The 23,288-nt window shown below is 41.8% G+C and overlaps 1 protein-coding gene across 3 annotated transcripts in view; it reads right to left on the bottom strand.

The window, feature by feature from the left end:
* GRM8 (glutamate metabotropic receptor 8) overlaps positions 1-23,288 on the bottom strand; it is a 512,161-nt gene that overhangs the window by 401,396 nt on the left and 87,477 nt on the right. For all 3 annotated transcript variants that reach the window (XM_050936122.1, XM_050936120.1, XM_050936121.1), the window contains exon 3: positions 10,559-10,775. In XM_050936122.1, coding sequence (XP_050792079.1) covers positions 10,559-10,775 — 217 coding nt within the window. The remainder of the gene's footprint in view (positions 1-10,558; positions 10,776-23,288) is intronic.

Below are 23,288 nucleotides of genomic sequence, written 5' to 3'. Positions count from 1 at the left end.
TGGTATCACTGACATTTTCATTATTCTTCATTTCAGCTGAGAGGCCATTACTCCCTGTCTGCGCAAGTTAGTGACTATGGAGCAGAAACTGAATGGACAGCCAATCAAATTAGAAAATAAAAAAAAATAAACAAACTGTAAAAGCGGGAGATTTTTGGTAGCCCAGAGCCCAGTAACATGCTTAAACCACTGCCAGCAACTGGAATACCAATTGTTATAGCTCATTGCTAAAGCAGCTAGAAAGGTCATTTCTGAGATCTCAGCATGACTAACAGACCAGATGGGAGGGGGAAGTGAGTGACCATGAGGAGTAAACATGACCCTGAGCGCTCTTGACTTGAGCTTTTGGCTGAACTATGCCGTTGTGCAAGATGGGACATCTGACAAGAGTTAACTATTGCTATGTGAAATACATTGGGTTAACTGATGGAAAATTCCCCGCCTGACAGGCTGGAAAATTCCACACTTACCCCAACTGCTGAGCAGAAGTTTTCTGGTTTGGTTTTGGTTTTAATGAACAAGCTTTGTAATACAAACAAATAGGGTAAAAAAGGGGGGTGGGACCTGAACTCTGGAACACTTGAGACACTTTGGACATTTCTTGGACACCTCTCATGTTCCCCTGCAGATGGAAGGCTAGCCACTGGAAGTCTACAGATATCCACTCAAGACCTTCTCAAGACCTTGGGTAAATACTAATCTGGGGTTGAGGGGCTCTATTAACCTGCTGCAGACATGTGTAAGTGCTGGAGACTAAATAAAGTTGAAGCTTTGAGTGAAAGCACTTTTGTTTGCCTGCTTGCATCAACTATCTGTTGGCTGGACATTCCATGTCTCCATTGATTTATTTCCTTCCAATACTTCGCTAAAAGATTAAAGTTACCAAGAGCTTTGGGTTCAGCAAAACCCCAGGTAACACAGTGACAAACCAAACACTGTTATAACCAACAGATATACACTGAAAATATTTTCTATTTTAAGAGGATTTAAAAAAACCCACCACCACAGCATTTCTTAACTCCATTCTTATTATGGTAATTCCTACCAGACTGGAAAAAGTTTTATTAAAAATATGGAAATTCATTCTAGTTTAGAGTTTGATGACGATTACAATCTCACATACTCCCTCTGGTGCTGAACTTCTAACAGTAATGAAGACAACAATTTGTCTCACATTCTTTCCACAGATTAATAATTTTCCTCTATTGCATAATAGTCTTATTACTATTACCACCCTTTGTATCTTTACACCCACTATGCCTCCTGCTGTTAGTAACACTTACCAGTTTTAAATTAGAATATAAGTGATTCCAGTTAGGAATTGTGTCTTTCTGAATTCAGACATCATCCAGGGTCTGTACAAGAGACACTATCCCAGAGTGCCCTCTTGCAGCATAGTGTGGCACTGCAGTTGTCTGACAGCTTCCTCACCACACTTTTTGGCCAACTCCAGTCATAAAGATGACTTGACCCTCCAGCCAAGCTGCCTTAGAAAGAGTTCCATCCCTTCTGGGGCAATGGAGTCCTCTAAATGAAATCCAAGAAAATCTCAAAACCAAAGGATTCAAATGGGCTCAGTATCCAGCCCCCTTCTTTCCAGGCAGACCCCAGCTGCAATGGCCTGTCTACCCCACTAATAGGTATCTAGGCTTTAGTCAACCAATCCAGTCTAGACTCACCCTTCTACAAAAGGGCCCTGGACATCCACAATCCTCAGACAGCTCCTGTCCCTCAGCCAGGCTTCTTGCCCCAAATTATGAGCAACTTGTCCCTTCTCCTTCCCAGCCAGCCTTCAGCTTCTGCTACTGAAACAGGCCCTAACTCACCGAGGGTCTCAGACTCATCGGCTACCCTCACCTGGTTTAGCCCACCATTCGAGACGGTTTCAGGGGTGAGGCCGCTGTCGCATGCTGACAGCTACTTGGAGCCACAGGTGAGAGCTGGGTGTCAAGTGGGGACCAAAGTGGATGAGCTACTAGGAGTACGACTGCTCCCCCATCAGAGGTATTACCCCCCCTGACAATCCCATACACCTTGTCTACCCGTTGCATGTGAAGGCTGGATCTGGCTGACTGAGGAAACCTGGTTCAATGGTCAGAAAGGCAGTGACAGCAAGCATTGTGGAATGCTAAAGAGCACGACAAGACACGTAGGTGTCCTGGTCATCCACTGCGCCCTGCCCTATCTCCAGCTGTCTCAATGCTTGTCCTGCCACTGGATACAGATAGGAACTGGGAACAGAGAGTGAGGTTGACGTCACGCAACTCTCCCTCACTTTAACGAATTCACGCACAAGTCTTGACATTATATCATATCACATCATATCAAGTCCTGTGGCGATGGGCAAGCGACGAAGCAGCAGGTGTGGATACACTGGGAGCTGTACCCGCGGACCTGAACACAGGTGGCTCAGGTATAATGGTCGTTCCTCACTGACCGAAGCAGCAGTGGAGCTCAGTGTCTTCTTGAGCAACCGAGCAGCCCTATTCAGGATTGCACTGCTCACCTCTGTAGAATGAGGAGGGGGCTAGAAAAAGGTGCCCTAAACATTGCCTGCTTCACCTTACCATGGCCAGCATCCCGCGGCTGGCAGGGATCCCACAAAAGCGGTCACACAAAAACAAAACTTAGACCGACACCGGTCACCATTGGCACATGGAATGTGCGCACGCTACTGGACAACATCAAGGCAGACAGACCGGAGAGAAGAACAGCACTTGTCGCCAGAGAGCTCACACGCTACAATATTGACATTGCAGCCCTTAGCAAAACTTGCCCTGCTAATGAAGGACAGCTGTCCTAGTCAGGCGGAGGCTATACATTCTTCTGGAGTGGCCGCAGCAGTGATGAGCATTGCGAATCTGGAGTTGGCTTCGCCATCAAGAATCATCTTGTTTGGAAACTTGCCAGTCCCCCCAAGGGTGTGAATGACCAACTCATGACAATGCAGCTTCCACTTCAAAAAAGAAAACAAGCTACTTTGATCAGTGCATACGCTCCCACAATGACCAACCCAGAGGATGTGAAGGATAAATTCTACGAAGAACTAGGCGCTCTGCTATCATCAGTGCACCACACAGACAAGTTGATCCTGCTTGGCGATTTTAACGCAAGAGTCGGATGCGATGCCGCAGCCTGGGAAGGAGTCATCGGGAAAAATGGAGTGGGAAAGTGTAACAGTAATGGTCTCTTACTGCTGAAAACTTGTGCAGCACATGACCTTCTGATCACCAATATGGTCTTCCGCCTCCCTACCCGTAACAGGACTTCGTGGATGCATCCCCATTCCAAGCACTGGCATCTGATCGACTATGTCATCATCAGGAGAAGGGACAGATAAGATGTCAGGGTTACAAAAGCTATGTGCGGCGTTGACTGTTGGACCAATCACAGGCTCATCCAAAGTGTATCCAAAGTGAAGCTCCGTATCATGCCGAAGAAAGGACCACAAGGCTGTAAGGCTCTCAAAAGGATCAACGTGTCGAAGCTGAAGAACAGCCGCAACACTGAAAATCTAGCGGAAGATCTAGAGAATGAGCTTGCTGATCTTCATATTGAAGATGACGCTGAGAAAGACTGGGAGTGATTCCGCAACACTGTCCATACAGCTGCATCGAAGGTATCGGGGCCCTTCACACGCAGGCGGCAAGACTGGTTTGAAGACAATGATGCAGAAATCCAGGTCTTACTTGCTGAGAAGCACCGCCTGCATCGTGCATATCAGAACGACCCATCCTCAACGGCAAAGACGACCACCTTTATCAACGCTCGCAGAACAGTACAGAACCGACTGCACAAAATGCAGGACTTGTGGTTGAGCACCAAAGCAGATGAAATACAGGCGTATGCGGACAGGAACGACTATAAGCAGTTCTATGAAGCCCTCAACACACTCTATGGTCCACAGTCTTCTGGGAGCTTTCCCCTCCTGAACTATGATGGCACTGTGCTCCTTACAGAGAAGACGCAGATTCTCTCAGAGATGGGCTGAACATTTTGAAGCAGTTCTTAACTGCCCCTCAGTCATCAATGATGAGGCCATTGACAAGATGTCCCAGGTTGCAGTCAATGACTCCATGGATGCTTCACCAAAAGAGGACGAAGTGAAGAAAGCCATCAACCAGCTGTCAAGTGGCAAAGGCCCAGGATCAGATGCCATACCAGCAGAGGTGTACAAAGTCGGTGGACCCGTGCTGCTACAGAAACTCACTGAGCTGTTTCAGTCCTTCTGGAAGCAGGGATCCATTCCACAGGAATTTAGAGACGCGTCCATCATGCATCTCTATAAGAGGAAGGGCAATCACCAGGTATGCAACAATCACCATGGAATCTCGCTGCTCTCTACAGCAGGGAAAGTTCTTGCACAGGTTCTGTTGAACCGATTGATCACTCACCTGGAGCAAGGCTTACTGCCAGAATCACAGTGCGGCTTCCACAAGGGACGTGGGACTATGGACATGATCTTCGCTGCGCATTAGCTACAGGAGAAATGTCACTTTTGTGGACCTCACGAAAGCGTTTGACTCTGTCAGTTGCCAGAGCCTGTGGAGGATCATGTCGAAATTCGGCTGTCCAGACAGATTCAAGGAATGGTACGTCAATTTCATCACGGTATGATGGCTCGTGTCCTGGATGACGGTGAAACATCTGAGGCCTTCCCAGTCACCAATGGCGTCAAGCAAGGGTGTGTTTTAGCACCCACTTTGTTCAGCATGATATTCTCTGCCACTCCAACTGATGCCTTTCAACACTGCACTGAAGGAGTAGGCCTGAAGTACAGAACTGACAGGAAACTATTCAATCTGAGGTGACTGCGTGCCATTCCCAAGGTGAAGGAAACTGTACTTCGAGACTTTCTCTTTGCCGATGATTGTGCTCTGAATGCTAGTACAGAGCCAGAAATGCAAGCCAGTATGGACAAGTTTTCATTTGCATGCAATAACTTCAGTCTCACCATTAAAATCAAGAAGACAGGTCATGCACCAGCCAGCTCCCCACGCTCCGTACTCAGAACCGTCCATCACTGTAAATGAACAGAGACTTCAGGCAGTGGATCATTTCACATACCTGGGCAGTACCCTTCCCCGAGCAGTGTCAATCGATGATGAAGTAAACTGCAGAATTGCTAAAGCCAGCTCTGCATTTGGCCGATTGCGCTCCAACGTCTGGGAACGTCGAGGGATCAGCCTACCAAAGAAGCTGAAGGTCTACCGAGCAGTTATGCTTCCAGCTCTGCTGTATGCCTGCGAGACTTGGACTGTCTGTCGGAGTCATGCACGAAGGCTCAATCACTTCCACATTTCCTGTCTGCGAAAGCTTCTAAAAATCAGATGGCAGGACAAAGTGCCTGATACTGAAGTCCTTACCAGAGCCAGTCTGCCGTCAGTTCACACAGACCAGATGGGCCGGACATGTCGTGAGAATGTCAGACAAGCGCATTCCTAAACAGCTCTTCTATGGAGAACTCACCCAGGGAAAGCGCTCCCATGGAGGACAAAAGAAGCAGTTCAAGGACATGCTGAAGACCTCTCTGAAGTCCCTTGAGATCAACACCGCCACATGGGAAACCCTCGCACTGAACTGTCCAGCATGGCACAGCCTTATTCACACAGGCAGTAATACCTCTGAGGCGAGGCGTACTGCCGAGGCTGAAAGAAAACGTGAGCTGCGCAAGTCCAGAGCTGCCCGCACATCATCGACAGTGCCATTACACGTCTGCCCGACATGTGACAGGACGTTCCATGCCCGAATCAGACTGATCAGTCATCTTTGGAAACACAAAGTCCTGTCATCGAACGAATGAATTGTTGAGGTCTTCATCGACAACGATGGAAGAACATCTTCTACTACTTCTTCTTGTATTTAATGACGTAGCAGACTCACATTCTGTGACCACCAAGGGCTGGATTTCATGATATACTGTTACAATCTCTGTCTTTTCACAGTATTTTTTAAAATTTGTAATATTGTTTTCTGAACAGTGCCCCGTATTCCTAATGCTCTTAACAAGGTATTTTAGTGTGAACTTCGTCACTTTCAGGTATTTGAGTTTCTCATACAAAATCCCCCCATCGCTATTGCACTCATTACAACCCCAGAGGTTGTGATCAGCTATTTCTTTGACCTTGTATGTCTCACATAGCCCATTGCTGTATTTGTTAATTAAGTTGAAGTTACTGTTCAAGTCAGCGTCCAGTAACTACTCAGAGTAAAGCTGTCTCATTCTTTCTTTCTCGCAGGTTCTTGCAATATGTCAGCATTTTTAATTCTAGGGCATACTTCATGGCATCTTTCCCCCCTTGTTTCTTTTGTTCATACTTCCTGCAACTCCTCCCTTAGATCATTTTCATTACATTTTTAGTCGCCTGTTTACTTAGAGGAATCTGTCAATTTTTGCGTTTTTAGAGCATTTTTTGCTTCTTTTTCAGCTACGTCTTTTTCCTGATATCCCAACATGCTATTTCAATGTTTATGCCCATCTCTGCCAGTTCTGTTAGTAATATCATTTCTACTATCTGAATCCCATTTTTCATAGCCAGTAGTCCTGATAGTGAATCTGACAAGATGACAACTGAGGTAGGTCACACGTCTAGAATCCAGTATAATGCCAACATTATTCTTGCTAGTCTGGCCATCCTAGTGGTTACAAAATTTAATAGTCTTATGGATTCCTTTATTTCAAGTGTTAGGACAGAGAATGCTGGCCCCACTCTCCTGTTTTTCCCCCTCTTTAGACCCATCTATAAATATTTAGCAATGTTTGCCCCATGCATCATTATAGAGAGAGATATTCACTCACGAAAGCTCACGCTCCAAAATGTCTGTTAGTCTATAAGGTACCACAGGATTCTTTGCTGCTTATATATAGAGAGAGATTTGATAAATTTAATACATTTAGCTCTCCTTTTAATTTCATTATATAGTTCCACATTTATTTCAGGGGTATGACTTAACATCCAGATAGCCACGGAAAATGCATTATTTGCTAATTACTTTTAACTTTTTCCTTTCTCTTAGTTCCTTTGTCTATACTTTAATCCTATTCAGATAAAGTATTTTGGAGTCCCTCACCCCATGTTGTCCACTGAATTCCCAATATTCTTCATATATATGTCTAGTGTTTCCATCTTCCCTATGACCTTTTGGGTAACTTCATTCTTAACACAACAGGCATTTCATCACCTCCTGTCTGCATTATACACACAAATGTTGTGATGAGGCAATGCCTGGGCTTGGATTGAATCTAGCTTCCTCGGGTTAATTTTTGATCCTGAACTAAACATGTGGCATCCATACTCAACGTTTGGTCTTATTGATGCTCTATAAAGCATTACCACTGCTGTCTTATCAGTATCCCCTCTCGCCCCAGTGATTCCAGAAACATTGTTAAGTAGACCGAGTTAACTATTACATTTATTTACAATATTTTCAGTGTGATCCTTCCATGTTAGTTCATTATCAAATGTCACACACAGGAATTTGTAGTTTTTAAATATACGTATTTGCTGTCCATGGAGAGACAGTTTCCAATCTTTTTTAATTTTCCTTTTACTGAATATCATTCCTTTAGTTTTGCTTATTAAAAATGTAAATACCCTTCTGTTTCCCCATTCTGCACGTTTCTTAAGTGCTTAATTAATTCACGTTTCAGTTATTTCCTGGTTTCTGTTTTTAGTCCCTTCGGCACAGTCATCTGCAAACAAGGAAAAGCCTACTTCTGCACTCATCCTTTTTGAGAAATCATTTATCATTACACTGAATAAAGTAGGGCTGATGGCACTCTGCAGGGGAGTGTCATTTGTGAATGTGTATGTGCTAGAGTCGGATTTCCCTACTCTGACTTTTACTTAAGAAATCCTTTATCCATCTGTATACAGCCCTCAGCTGATGGGCTCTCTTTCTTTGAAGTCCCACATCCTGCACAGGTGGAGTGGGGCTGCGCTAATTTAATTTAGTGCTGGCTGGTCAAATATCTCCTGCCCTTAAAGTTGCAGTCCACCCTATTGCAGGCTCCCAGTTCTGATTAGGGCCTCTGAGTGTCACCATACAAGGATTATTATTATTATTATTATTATAGTGTTGCCATCCTTTGCTATTATTTGGAGAGTCTCATATTTAGTACTTTCTTATAGCCCAAGGTCCTGGAGCCCATGGATTATGTGAGCAGTTATGTTTTCATTTTTAAACAAAAATGGTTCTATGCGTGCGGAGAAAAACCAATGTCAGCGGCAGATGTAGAGGTGTTGGGGTGGGGGTATTTATTTCCTGTGGGAATTCCAATATTTAAAAGTTTTAAAATCACATAATTAGTCATAATGTGAAAAATTTGATAGATTTCACTGACCGTACCCAAATATTTCAGGTTGATAAAGCCAAAACAAAATGTTTCAACTTCATTTTTTTGAATTTTATAAATTATAACATAACAAAATGTGTCAAGCTTATCAAAACAAAACATTTTCATGATTTCCCGTTGAAAATTTGGGCAAAAATCAATACATTTCCATTAAATGTTTAGCTTTTGTCCAACCAGCATTTTCTGACAGAAAAATGTTCCATGGGACATTTTTTGACTAGCTCTAGGCAGTATTTCTATTCCAAATTGAATAGATTTTGACAAAGAATTTTTGAACTCTTGTGCTGTGGCTATGTTAGAAACCAAGAATGATTCTTCTCCATCGTAGCATCCATGTAGTCTTGATCAGCAGAACAGTACTAAGTGGTAAACAGCCTGATGAATCGTCACTTGGTTACAGAGACAAATGTTTATCAGCAAGATATTTCTGTATACTGTGCAAACAAGATAACCTGGACTAGGAATGATTTGTTGGCCTCTGCAGTGTCAGAGCTACACTTGGGGTGGACAAATGTAAAGTCATGTAAAGGAAAACTGAAAAAGTTATTCTGTCGATCCCGAGAGTCAATGAATTTCCTTTCAAACTAGTTTTATACTAGTACATGGCAGGGAGACTGCAATTCTATCTAATACACACAAATGATGTAGGTCAAACACCCATAGTGTTCCACTTAGATCTACCAGCTCCTTTTGGTATCATTGACAGAGAGAGATGCTGTTAATGCACCTGTGCCCCGGCAGATACACAGTACTGCTTGAGTCACTCTGTACTATTCTTTCCAATAGGAAGTATTAAGTGATTATGAGCTGCAAGGGCTCTCTCATGCGGGGATCCTGCTGCATTTTCAGGTGCTAGTGGAAGTCCACACTGCATCACTGGCAAAGAATGTTCTACTGTTAGTGCTTAGTGTGAAAATTGCAGTATTGTCTTTTGAAAGCAGACCTCACCAAAGTCAACCATGCCTTGGTCCCCTCTTGATCAAACAATTGGAAGGTACTTTACTTGGGTTGACATATGAAGACCATTTGGAAACCAGAGTGTACTGAATGAAAGTGGTGTAGTTACTTACTGATGGTTCTCACATGGATCATTATATACTGTATAGAGTGCATGGGATCCAGCACATTTCAGGTTGTTGATTCACAAGGCCCTTTATGGTTTGAGCCCTGGGTAGCTAGGAGATGCCTCTCCCCTTGTGCCTTATCTAGACAGCTTGGAAGTTCAAGCTGATGGTCTCCAGATCTGTAAGTGGAAGTTGGGGACAGATTGGAGCTCCTGCTCTAGCATTCTCTTCTCTCCTGCCCCCACAATTTGGCCTGACAAAGTCAGAGTCTGTTCAGCTTCAAGGCATGCTACAAGCACAAAAAATTAATCCATGCTATATGGGGAAGAATAGCAAAGCTGCTTCAGGTTTTTGTACAGTAGCGGTGTTACTTGTGTTAGTTAACATTGGTTTAGTTGGTGAAATATCCATACCAGACATCTATTTCTCTCGCCTTTATACTACCTATTACTCCCCTCCTTGGAGTCTAAAATCCATTGCTTCTGAAAAACAGCCAATTTTGCAGGCCAGAAATAACTACTGCACTGAGGAAAGATTAAATAGACCTTAAAAATACTCCTCATCATATGTCAGTGTTTATATAACACATTTCATGCTGAAATAAAAACAACCAGGGTATATCTTTGTACTTTATAGAATTTTTAGAGCAGCAAGATTAAAAATTCCATGAACAACAGTGAGAAAGATTTGCCAGGATTTGGGGTCACAAAGATTAGGATTTTCTAAAAACATCTTGATCATAACCTCTCTGGCTACAGTCCAACTGCCATTTTTTTTAAAATGATGACAATTTGCTAACATCAGTTTCGATCTAAATGACCATATTATATCCCATTTATCAAGCCTGTAGAGTCTCTAATTTGTCAAAGAGCTTCCCCTTTTCAAAGTGGGTGATCTTTTTGAATTTCTTGCCTTTGTCAGGAGCTCTCCTTTCTAAATAAGCACCAAAGTGTCACCTTGACAAACCCATGAACAGCAAAATCATTCATAATATTCTCCACTTCTCTCAAGAATACATTCTAGGTCATGCATCTGTAGGAGCTCTAATTATCCCACATAGACCAGACAGTGTTTGGTGATGCTCAGACTTTAGTAACCTGTCAGCTATAAATACAAAATCTGATAAATATACACTTACCAATTTCCCTCGAGATCTGAGTAAATGCTTCTACACCACTCTCTCCATAGTTTCCCTCTGAAGCCAGTGTTGACACGTAGTTCCATCCAAGTGCTGTCACAATATCGACCATGGCTTGGGCTTGATATGAGTCAGGTGGAACCACTCGAGAGAAAAAGTCATACCTGGTGTTATCACTTAATTCTGGAGCTGTAGATGCATAGCTGATTTGAGGTATCTGCAAACAAAATGACAAGTAATTCAAGCCAATCTAAAGTAATTTTCAGTTTAAAACAGATTATGCACAGGAGCAGCACAGAACTGAATAGCTTGTCATAATTAAAGCAACTAATCAGAAACCATTTCAGATATTGCAAAATGTCAGTTAAGTTTCATTGCATAATTTTTTACCCCAGTGAATAATGAATTCTGCTATTCCCCAGATGTCATGAGTCATGACTCCTGGTGACATACCAGAACAACATTTTCCCCCATTCCAGTCATATTAAGAACTGATGCAAAAGTGAAGGAAGAACGAGAACTTGTACAACTGACAAATCAAGAAAAAAGGTCACATCTTTGAGGAGCTTAATGTTTAAATGTTACTTTTTATAGTTGGAAGACATTTAAGATTTTTTTCCCTATTTCATAAGGTTTGTCTCTTTCATGTTTTGTTTTGATTTTTCATGATTTAACAAGGCATCATTCATAGCATCACACAAGAATACAAAGCCTAAGTAATTGGGTTATGCAGGAAGACGTTTTAAAAAAGATATTAGCTATATACCTATATTGGAAATTAGTGATTTTTATACAGCTTGTCATCACAATTATTTTGCATGCAGAGAGCAGAAGAGATTTTAAATAACTGCAAAGAAATATGGTTATGCTATTTCTGAGGACTAGTTAAAATATTTAAAGAAACATCTACATTGCATTTATGCATCTAGAAAAGCCTCAGAATAGGTAACCTGATAGGGTTCAGTCATAACTTTGCTTTCTGTAACAAGTAAAGTTTGGGGAGGTTAAAAAGTTATTGTCTAGAGGTAATGTTTATTGTCAATTCTTTTGCAAAAATATTTAAATTATAATTTTTTTCACCAAAGAATGTTTTTGATATTTTATAATGAGTATGATTTGAAAACAGTGGTGATGGGATACAGTTGAAATATTCACCAACTAGTCATGAAAGTTATCAGAAAATACTTTGAGTGGGAATGTGGAATACCAGCTAATTACCCCAAAATTATTGTCTGAGGTCCAATGAAATATTGTGTCATTAGCACAAGACGGAAGGATGATTTTGTGATTAATGCAAAAGGAATGGTATTTAGGAAATCTGGTTTCTTATCCCAGCTCTGTCAGAGACTTTATGTGACTTTAAGCAAGTTACTAAATCACTTCTTACTTAAGTTAGCCGTCCCTTCCCTCTGCTGCTATCAAGGGCTAGTCTAAAAGGCAGGTTACTAGTTTCAGCTGGCTGAGGGTGACAAAGCCATTTAGAAGATGGTTAGAAGGACAAAATAATCTCAAAAATGTAAAATACAGGTGATCTCTCAAAGAAAATGCTACTATCAACAAAGCAAAGCTACATCAATCACAGGAAATATAAATTCCTTCATGGGATGTTCTGAAACATTTCCAGCACTTAAAAAAGCAATAGGTAGATACTGGCTTGTAAACATGTTTTTATAACATTTAATGTTCCCCTTAATAGTTGCCATTTTTCTCTGTGAAAAATTACATTTTTTCATGGCGGGGGGAGGGGAGAGAGGAAATACAGCCTTAATCATTGGTTACAAGAGGGGAAAAAAGTAGCTAAAGAGACACACTAACTCTTTTTCAACAAAATTCAAAAGAATGTTTGGCATGCAGGCAAGTTATTAGAATGCACTGGATCAATAAACCGTGAACTAAGAATTTATACTTTAACTGTAACAACTCTGGTTATGGACTGTAGATTTAATAAACCATATTTTACATATCCCTAAGAACATTTTTACATGGCAGAGCACAATGCTTCCTATGCAAAGGAGCTGTTATGGTCTATCAATTCAGTAACATGTATTTTCAAAACTCCCTAAATATGGTCTGTATCTACACTATAAATCCTACTGGTAACTGGGGTAAAAATCCGCTATGGGAAGTTTTTCTTATATTTATCCTTTATTATCTTTTAAAATTAAACACAAATACATATAACAATATCCACATTGTATTCATACAACATGCAGTCCTGATAATTGTGGGGCAGTAGTTTGTTTTTTGCTTTGCTTTTTAAGAAAAAAAAGAATAAGTGACTGCATAACTGTGTTGAAATCAACAGTAGGGCTGTTACACAAACTGCCAAAAGCTACACTTTTTAACATGAGGATTCATACTCCCATCCTAACTGATGGGATACTTCCCCCACCACCACCACCACCATCCAACATCTGCCTTCCCCATCCCAATTTACAGTGAGTCAGATTTTGCCACTTATACTTGGGGAATGGAGTAATTCAATGTGCATAATGGTGACAGAACTAAGCGCTCTGAAAGAAGGAGAGGCACATGAGGGCGCCTTTGAATTTGTTAGCTTGGGCTGGTTTATGCCACAGCCTTAAAGTTATTTAACTATATATATTTCTATATTCATTCCTTAGTACTTTGTCACTTAAAGCTATAGTGTACCATTCTGAAAGACCCATAGGTTTTAGTATGTATGGTCTTAGGTCTTGATCCTGCAATATGCTGACCTACTCCTCCCGGAAATACCAGAGACCCTCACATCAGCATGGGCAGGACAACATAAATGCCTCAGGCAGCTATCAGAGATACTAGTGAAAGATCTTATCCCATTAGATGAAGAAGAAGTGAAAAAAGAAGCCTCTTAGTGCCAGAAGCATAAGACTAGCATCTTTTATTTATTTTCAGGCAAGTGGTGGTCCACGCCTAGAGTCCTCCAGAGAAGGAAGATTCATCACTTTCTGATCCAGGGACCACTGAATAGGGAATGTTACTAATGGGTTTATTCTGGTGTTCCCAACATAGGGTCCAGACTAACTGAAGGGAGGCCCAAGACAGAGAAGAATAGTAGGAAAAACTGCATGACCCTTCTGTACTTCTCCAATGCAAGTGTCCAGTGGGCACGTTGCTCCTAAAAGTCCTTCCCTTCTTCACCTGTTCAGTTCAAGTGTTGGACAAACATTCAATGGGTTCTTGCCCACTAGAATTGTCAATTTAAAACATTAGCCAAAGGTTTCATATGAAATCTCTCTATATCCTTTCAGGCAAAGACTTGGGAGCAGTTTACCAGATATAGTGAAGTGAGTTGAGATAGAATGATCCTATAAACAGGCAGCCAAGAATCTTGAAAGTTTCTGATGAGGAGTTACACTGACATAGCTATAATAGTCACTGATGCAGCTGACTTCCATCCTGTCCCCAGTATATCAGCAATGCCACTTTAAAAAAATAGTTATTACAGCTAACATTGTTGGCAACAGGTCAATTTCTGCTAGTATTTTGCCACATACTAATAAACAAAACAATTTTGCTAAGGAGTATAAATGCTTAGAAAGAAGTTTGCACAGTCAAACAAACATTTTCATATTGATGATTTCTCATGTTTTATGTCTATCATTAATCATTAAAAGCCTTGTCTTCTCAAAATTATCATCACCTCTTCTGTACAGAAGAGCTCTGTGAGCACAAAAGCCTCACTGAAGTGAAATAGAACCTTAGGGCCTAGATATTGAACACTTGCTGGATGAGAGCCGAGGTCACTGTCTTCCAGCTATTGGTCACATCTGCAAATTGCCATCTGTCAGATCATCATCTTAGTCTCCCTTCACTGAATAAAAGCTTCCATGGTATGGATAATCAAGACTCAAGTGTTTGATCTGCGCTAATACCATCTCATGCTGTGATCAAATAAGGTAAGCAGGGTTGTGTGTTGTTTTACTACTTTGATCAGAAATCTCAAATCAACATTTTGGAGATGCAGTAAGTTTTTCTGGTGATTCAGTAGGGGGACATTCTTCCCAATCAGACAGTAGTAAACCAGTCTCCCTGTGCAGCTGCAATGAGGTCCTCTCACTCGCTGCTATACATTGGTAGCAGGGAAAGAAGGCAATCCTAAGCCCTCTGTGAAGGGGTCGGCTCACCACTTCTGAGGCATCAGCTTGTAAAATGATCTCTTGAAGAGTCAGAACTGAACAGGACAGACTCTTTACATAAGAGGTCTTTCAACGTCTGAAAGGACTTTTCACAGGCCTTGACCAGTGCACCTTCTTGGGCCTCCTGTCCTTAATTAGGTCTGTGAGAGAGGCTGCTATTGTTAAAAACCCAGGAACACATCAGCAGTAGCAGTCTGTGAGCTCCAAAAACCTTCAGATTTGCTTTTTCGTGGCTGGATATGGGTATGCTTTAAGAGCCTGGAGGTGTGGCCAGGCAGCTCTGCATGCTGCCTCCCCTGCAGGCACCACCTCCACAGCTCCCACTGGCCGCGGTTCCTGGCCAATGGGAGCTGCGAAGCCAGCGCTCGGGGAGGAAGCAGCACGCAGAGCTGCCTGGCCACACTTCCCCCTAGGAGCTGAGCGAGGGGGATGTTGCCGCTTCCAGGGAGCCCCCCAGGTAAGTGCTGCCCAGAATCTGCCTCACCCCATCCTAGTGCCCCAGTCCACTGCCCCCTCCCACACCCAAGCTCTGCTGCTGCTGCGGGGGAGGGGAGTCACGGAGCCAGGTAGGGAGTCTGCCAGCCCCGCCAATCTCCCGCCCCAGCACCAGTGGGGGTCCCAGGCCATGTGTGGCTGCCCCTCCCCCAGCACCCCTGGAACCCCCGTGAAGGCCCCCCCAAAAAAAAGTTTTAGTCAGGAGTATGTAGAAAAAGTCATGGACAAGTCATGGGCCACGAATCTTTGTTTTCTGCCCGTGACTTTTACTAAAAATACCCGTGACTAAAACGTAGCCTTAGTTCTGAATCACTGATTTGAGGAGATAATCTAGGTCCATGTTGTCTGACCTACCAGCCCATGTCTCTACGTCGATGGTATTTGACTGTCTGGTTCAGTCAGTCCTCCCCTCAATCCAGGGTGGGAAGGATGCCCACTTTGTCCACCCGTTGTGAAGGGCTCAGCCCAACTCTGGCATCTCCTCATGGCAGCTCTCTCTCTCCACTGGGTACTGCTGCCACTGGCTGCTCCACGTCTGCGGTGGCCTGCCTCTTCCTGCGACTTGGCCTTCCGGTCAGGTCGCTCCAAGTCTCTCCTTGTAACGATCTTGTTGTTCATTAAATTACAAACCAGTGAATGGGAAAGGAATAAAACTTTAATAAAACAGACTGGAGAGCTTCTGTAGTAAACTGCTGCACACAGCCACATGATGTTCCCAAATCCTGCCTCCAAGGCACATCTCCAAATTCCTATGTTCATAATACTGTTCATTATGAGGGAGCATCTCTAAATTATAATCTTCTACAAATATATCTCTACACTCCCCTTCTGGGTAGTCCATAAGACATAAGATAACACAAACTGAGTTAGTGAGAGAGAAGGGAATGCCTCCCTCTCAGGGTGTATCAGGATTAAGGCACCCCTTCCCTCAGGGAGAGACCTTCAGGCAGTTGTTGGGAAAGCTTCTGGTTTTCCTCAGCCGCTGAGGGTTGAAGGTGTGGTCTCTTCCCTGGTCGGCCCAAAAGTGAGCTGTTCTGTTCTCTTTTTAACTCCTCCTTCAGCCTGTGCATGCCTTGCAGGTGTGGTGGGCCAAGGCAGGGCTGGCTGAGCCCATAGAAGTTCCTTAACACCTTGTTGTCCAGTGGAAAGTGTGTACACCCCATCACACCATCCCACACTTTAGTAATGCAATCTCTGGTCCCGGAGTAAGGCAATAATCTAGGTTTTCCCTCCAAACTCTCCTGGATTCCAAAGATTCCTTCTTCCCAACAAAACACATTCTCTCTTCCTGAGGGGGATCACCCCGAAGTAAAGCAAAGCTTCCAAAGCATGGCACAAGCAGTTTCTGGATCTTCAGTTTTAAGAGGGTGACTAAAGCTTTCACAGGATAGAAAATAAACATCCCTGAGATCCTTTCCTTAAAAAGGAAACTAAAAACCCTCAGAAGGGCTGTATGAAAAAAACAAAAATGAAAAACCAACACCTACACAGGTTTTAAACCATCTGTACTCACCTACTGATAGCCATTGATACCTGCTTCGTGATTGTTTCACCTCTGCCATTAAAGATTTCATGTCAGCTTAAAAATCGTATTTTAAAAGACCTTACCTGTGTTACTCATGACACTCCCAATTTTTAAAAGCTGAGATAACTGTAATGGTCTGATTTACTTTTTGTGTTGTGTTTGGGCCTTTCACTCAGGCTGGAAAATAGTCTCACCGGTTTCACTGTTGTGTAGTCAGCTTTTGTTTCTCACGCAATATAACATTATCAGTGCTCCATTGCTTGAATTGTAGACATTGAAAGGGTGAAGGGTTTGGTTTGGTTTTTAAATTGGTTTCCACAGAAATTGAAGAAAAATTAATTGTAGCCGTGCTGCCTATCCAGTCTGGCATCAGGCTAACCCTTATTCAGGTTGGATCCCCCAACCTTCGCAGGCCACATCTCTTTCCAGGCACAGTTTTATTCTTCAGATACAAAACTTAAGCAAAACATCAAAAACAAAAGCAGTTCCTGTGCCCACTGTGGTTCACAGCTTTCAGGGCTCTTCCCCTTGACTTTCTCAGTGCTGAAGGGAGAACACACCCTTCAATGCTCTTTAGCGGTTGTAGATGCCAGTGTGTCTGAAACCTAGATAGAAGCCAAATTTGACTTGATGATGCCTTTTAAAATCTTTCTGAAAGGGGCTGAAGAGTCTCTTTGCTCACATGAGATCCTTGTCAGGAGTAATTTATCCTGCCCAGGATAAGATCACTCTCTTGGGGCTCCACAAACCCACAGGTATGGGGCTGAGGTAGATCAGAGAAGCAGCCAGTGGTAGTACCACTGGAAAAGCATGACCAGAACATCAACACAGAGCCTTCCCTTTAGGATGCCTGGCGTGTCAAGCTCCATAGATATCTATGATCTGTAATGTTGAGAAGTATGGCCCCTGCCAACTCCAGGGACAACAAAACCCTCCTCCCATGAAGCGATACGTCTACACTTCAGGCCTCCTTCTATGGGTTTTACAGTGGGAGCAGGTAGTCTGTCCCAATAATTTTTTAGCGATGGATTCCCTGTTGGTAGAGCATTTATAAGTACATTTTAGAAGTACAGATACTGGCTGTTCATCTAAGTTGAGGTGTGTGACATAGTTGGCAGGACACCCATCAACCACAGAAGTAATTTGGGTGTCCAATAATGCATCTGGTTCAAGAAGTCATTGTACATTTACTGTGAAAAATATTTTACCAATATTAGCTAGAGCAAAAAAAGTTATGCCCCGCATCTAACTGACTGCAATTTAAAATCCATTTTGGTTAGAAAAAAGAAAATTTAGTAGAATTTACAAGTATTTGAAAAGTGAAGTACAAAAGTATAATCTATAGGCTGCCATCAGCTGGTTGTAAATAACTCTGATTCCATTAGTTAGCAATACACACTGCCCTGTTTCCTGTGAACAGTAATATCTTGTACATTGGTAGTTAATGGTCAGCTACTTTCAGGTCCTCTGGAAGATTTCTATGTACGTAAGTGTTGCTGTGTAAAGATAATATTTATGCTAACACAGAATGTCAGGCAATGAAACCTTTGCTCTTTATCAGTAGAACAAAAACCATTTTTTTCTAAAAAATGAGGATATGATTCATAACAGTTTATTTTGAAACTCCAATAAAATTTGTCAGTTTGCACGTGGACACCCACGTGGTGGTAGAACAGTTTTAAATATGTGCTAGGTACCTTACAGTACACAGAAGGCAATGATGTTCCTGCCCTGAAGAGTTTCCATGTAAGGACCTGATTCCTCTTTCCTCACTCATGTACCGTACTTGCTATCAGTGCTATTAATTATGCATTAGCCTCTTCTTATTGTTCTGTTGCCTTCCTCCTTTATCATCTCCTTTACGGTTCATGTTGAATAGCACCTTATAGCTCTGTTAGTCCCATGAGTTTCAGGACATAAGTGACAACAAAAAATTCAACAAAGGTTCATGGGTAGTATGGTGGGGCAGAGCATTTGTGTGCATGTGTATAGATGTTGTTGGCATCACTTGTGCAGGCATCATGAAGATGTATATCATGCTTTGTCACATCTTATATGTTTTTGAGGTAGGAAGCATACATCATTACTACATTTCTTTTCATTATCTATTCTCTTCCTGCCTTCCCTCCAGCTGTCTTGACTAATGGCTAACCCCACGTGTCCGTGAACCTGAGCAGAGGTCAGCTTTTAGATGCAACACTGTTGTTTTCATGAGCACAGAGCAGAATTAAGACTCTTAATGGTTGTTTGCTAGTAACAGTATTATTATTTCTATAGCTGTCCATGGCACATCACAGAACAAAAGGGAAAACATAGTCCCTGCCCAAAAGGCCTTACACACATAAGGCCAATCATCCACATCCTTACTCACATCAGTAGGTTTACTCAAATAAATAATGGTCTGTAGGATCAGGCTCTTAATAAAATGAAGATAAACTTATTGAATTTAATATGGGTAATTGTTTTGTAGGCTGTGGGTAGCAGAAATTAAGATACTTAGCACCACCTGAGTTTTATCCATTAGCTAGTCAGTACCTTTTAGTAAAGTTTAATAAGTGACATTATGACAAAACATGTTAGTTTTCATCATCTGCTGTGCCAACATGGTATAGTAGGATATAATCAAGGTAGTTATCTTGTACAATATGAAGTGTTATAAATTTGGAAAGTAGTTTTTTTCTAATGGGTTGAAGAAAGTCAGGCACTCATCAGAAGTCATTATTTATAATTATACACAAGGGATACCACAAAGGAATATAATTTGATACCAGAACCTTGAATCCTATGTAAGATACAGCAACAAATCAACCAATCCTGAAACATACAAGTTGTGATATTGAACTCCATATGCTTTATGAAAATATGTGTATGAATGTGACTATGATGTAATTGGAATATATTTTATGCAGAAGGTCTCTTGTAAGGGTATCATTACAAAGCTTATAATCTAATGTGTGTGTTCATCCTATTTGCTTGCACGTATTATTTCTATGTCTGGAGTTAAGAGAATAAGATATAAGCTTGTATCACTGATGTAAACATATTAAGAGGAGGCCATTAAGGGTGCTCCAAAAACAATCAGTTGTAAATGGCCTTAGTTACTTGAAAGCCTTCCTGTGTATGTGTGGGCCAGCCCATGGGAAATGGAGACTAGGGGTCTTACAATGACCATGTCACCTGATAATGAAATCCATCTTAAACCTGGTACTTTTCCATTTAGAAGGAGGGGTCGGGACCCAGAGAGACAAAAGATTCCCACCTTGTGCCAAAGTTATAAAAGGGGGTGGAACAGGGCAAAGGGGTGGCCAGTCATGAGAAAACCCCTGCTTACCACCTGAGATGTCTGCTGGAACTAACAAGGACTATACCAGGGGAAAGGATTGGACCCAGACTAGGAAGGAGTCTAGTCTGTGAAAGAAGCTTATTGGAACATGTCTGAGGGTGAGATATTACCTGTAATCAGTTTCTTAATGTATTAGGCTTAGACTTGTGTGCTTTTTATTTATTTTGCATGGTGACTTACTTTGTTCTGTCTATTATTACTTGAAACCACTTAAATCCTACTTTTTATACTTAATAAAATCACCTTTGTTTATTAATGAATCCAGAGTAATACCTGGGGGAGCAAACAGTTGTGCATATCTTTCCATCAGTATTACAGAGGACGGACAATTTATGAATTTACTCTGTATCAGCTTTATACAGAGTAAAACAGATTTATTTGGGGTTTGAATCCCATTGGGAACTGGGTGTCTGGGTGCTCGAAAAGTAACCTGCTGAGCTGTTTTTGGTTAAAGTCTGCAGCTTTGGAGGCATGGCCCAGACCCTGAGTCTGGGTTGCAGCAGGCCAGCATGTCTGGCTCAACAAGGCAGGGTGCTGGAGTCCTATGCTGGCAGGGAAAACAGGCTCAGAGGTAGTTTCAGCACATCAGGTAATAGTCCCAGTGACTGAACCCACCACACACATCTGTCTATGCACTGTGATACACTAAGAGGAAAACATTAAAAAGGTACTTATGTATTATGCACATTTTTACATCTGAAGCAAATCTTGCCGTGCTTAGCACTGCTATGGAACTCCAGGAGGATGAAAATCCATCTAAGGAGAGCTTTAACTGTCAATGTTGTATGCAACAAAAATCTATTGATAAATGTTTAACGGCGGCGTTTTCTCAGTAAGGGAGCTCCACACTGATATATTCACATCACTTTACATCATGTCTCTTGCCTCTCTGAATACCAAGTACATTAAGTTATCCCACCATCTGTAAGCAACTTTCTAAATATTTTAAACCCAACTGAGGTTTAAAACCAGTCCTTCTATGATGAGATGAGGAAACTGTAGATCAAATGGATAATATTCATGCTGAAATAAGAGCATATGGGGAGGAGATTTGAGCTTGGGAATGACTTAATTCTTGTTTTGACATTTCACACATTCTCCAATCAGTAGATCAAACAGGAAACTAAGAATGGCCAGATAGCCTTAGGGACTTCTTAACCCATTCAAATTCCTTTTCTACTTACACTGGTCTACAATTTTTGAGAAGTCGTCTGCTTCAGAGATAAAATGTGCTATTTATTATGTATTTTGATGTGCTGAATTCAAATATGACAATTAAAACAACTGATTGGCTACTGTTTCTAAGATATTTAAGTTCTTACATTTTATCTCTATGTATATTGTGTAGACAGCAGAGTTTTAATCATAAATTGTAAACCTAGGTCTTTTCATGTGTTTATGGTTGCTTTACATGATAATATTTCACCTATACTGTTTATGTAACACTTTAAAAATCAGCAAAAGGGTTATATAAATAAAATTTATTATGAAACAAAAGGCAAAAAACTATTATGTACATACTTTAGTCCTATTCAGTGTCTACTCGGCGCTTCTTGGCTTGGCTCTTGTATTCATTAAATGGAGCATCTCTTGTCACTGTCCAGCAATAGTCTGCAAGCATTGATGGGCTCCATTTGCCCTGATAGCCTGCCAGGAGATTCCACTGCTGTAGTCTGGAGCGCAACAGCTCTGTCTTACTCTTGGGTACTTCCAAATCCCTGACAAGGTCATTCAGTTCACCTTGTGTTAGGAGGTGTGGTTCAGAGGAGGAGGATGGGAGAAAATGTGGGTCCTGTGACATTGATGGTTCAGGACCAGAAGTTTCATCCTCTTCCTCTTCCTCGTCTGACTCAAGTGAGAGTGATTCTGGTGCATCAGGAACCGGCAGTCCTTCTCCGTGGGGTACTGGGCGTATAGCTGATGGAATGTTTGGATAATGCACAGTCCACTTTTTCTTCTTTGACACACCTTTCCCAACTGGAGGCACCATGCAGAAGTAACAATTGCTGCTATGATCTGTTGGCTCTCACCAAATCATTGGCACTACAAAAGGCATAGATTTCTTTTTCCTGTTCAACCACTGGCCAAGATTTCTTGCACAAGTGTTGCAGCATATGTGTGGGGCCCACCTCTTGTCCTGATCTCCAATTTTGCAGCCAAAATAAAGGTGATAGGCTTTCTTAACCATAGTGGTTATACTGCGCTTTTGTGATGCAAAAGTCACTTCATCACAAACATAGCAGAAATTATCTGCACTCTTCACACAAGTACGAGGCATCTCTGCTCACTTTGGCTAAACAGAAATGTGTCCCTTTGCAAAATCAAACACTGACAAATAAGAGAGCACGACACTGTATGATTTCTAGAGCTGATAGAGGGCAATTTGTTCAGCAGAGTGATGTAAGCTTCGTTATGATTGCATCATCCATGACTTCTAGGAATAACATGATGCAATTCATATCATGTATGATGCAATACCAGCTTCAGATTGCATCATTCATTGTTTTGCCTCAAAAGCAAGTACTGTCCAAACCCAGTCATAGATTTATTCATAGATCCAGTCAAAGATGTATTTTAGTCATTTCTGGTTTAAATTGAGATCCCTTCCCTTTATAACTCACTTATCCTCCACCATTCCCAAGTCAAGGGTCGTATATACTGACCCAATAGCATATCTTGAAAACTAGAGCCAATCAACAATTTTTAGCATCATTTTCGTTCTCAGTGACCCAGAATTAGTAAAGTTGGCCTACATTTATTTCAGAAGCATTTTGGCTGTAGAACAGTGTTATTGGGGGGGCCCAGATTTAATTATGTGCATCGGTTTGTTCATCTTGCTCAGAACTCTGAGCTCAGTGTGAGCTCTGATATTTCAAAGCCCTCTTAGCTGTATTTACTTCATTAGGGTCTGTCAAGTTACCCACTTTTTCAAGAAGTGTAATTGCTTGTGATGAATTATGAGAATATATAGAGACCAGTCTCAGGATGAGGTAGCACAGCTGCTTTTGTAATTCAGGGACAATAAAGTTACGTGGTAGCTGGAAAATTGGATTCTGCTCCAGTCGGCTCTCTCTTTTTAAATTCATTTGCTAATTAGTGCTATAGAGTATATAGCTAGTAATTTAAGGGATGTAGGATCTCGCATAGTCAGCTGCCAGTTTATTGACTTAAGAGAACATCCTGAAGAAGGGGGAAATCTCTTGCTTTATCGGCAATTCTGTTTTAGTC

This window comes from Gopherus flavomarginatus, chromosome 1, assembly GCF_025201925.1.
Source record: "Gopherus flavomarginatus isolate rGopFla2 chromosome 1, rGopFla2.mat.asm, whole genome shotgun sequence".
Taxonomy (NCBI): domain Eukaryota; kingdom Metazoa; phylum Chordata; order Testudines; family Testudinidae; genus Gopherus; species Gopherus flavomarginatus.
The sequence above is the reverse complement of the archived record's forward strand: the minus strand, read 5'-3'. Positions and strand labels throughout refer to the sequence as shown.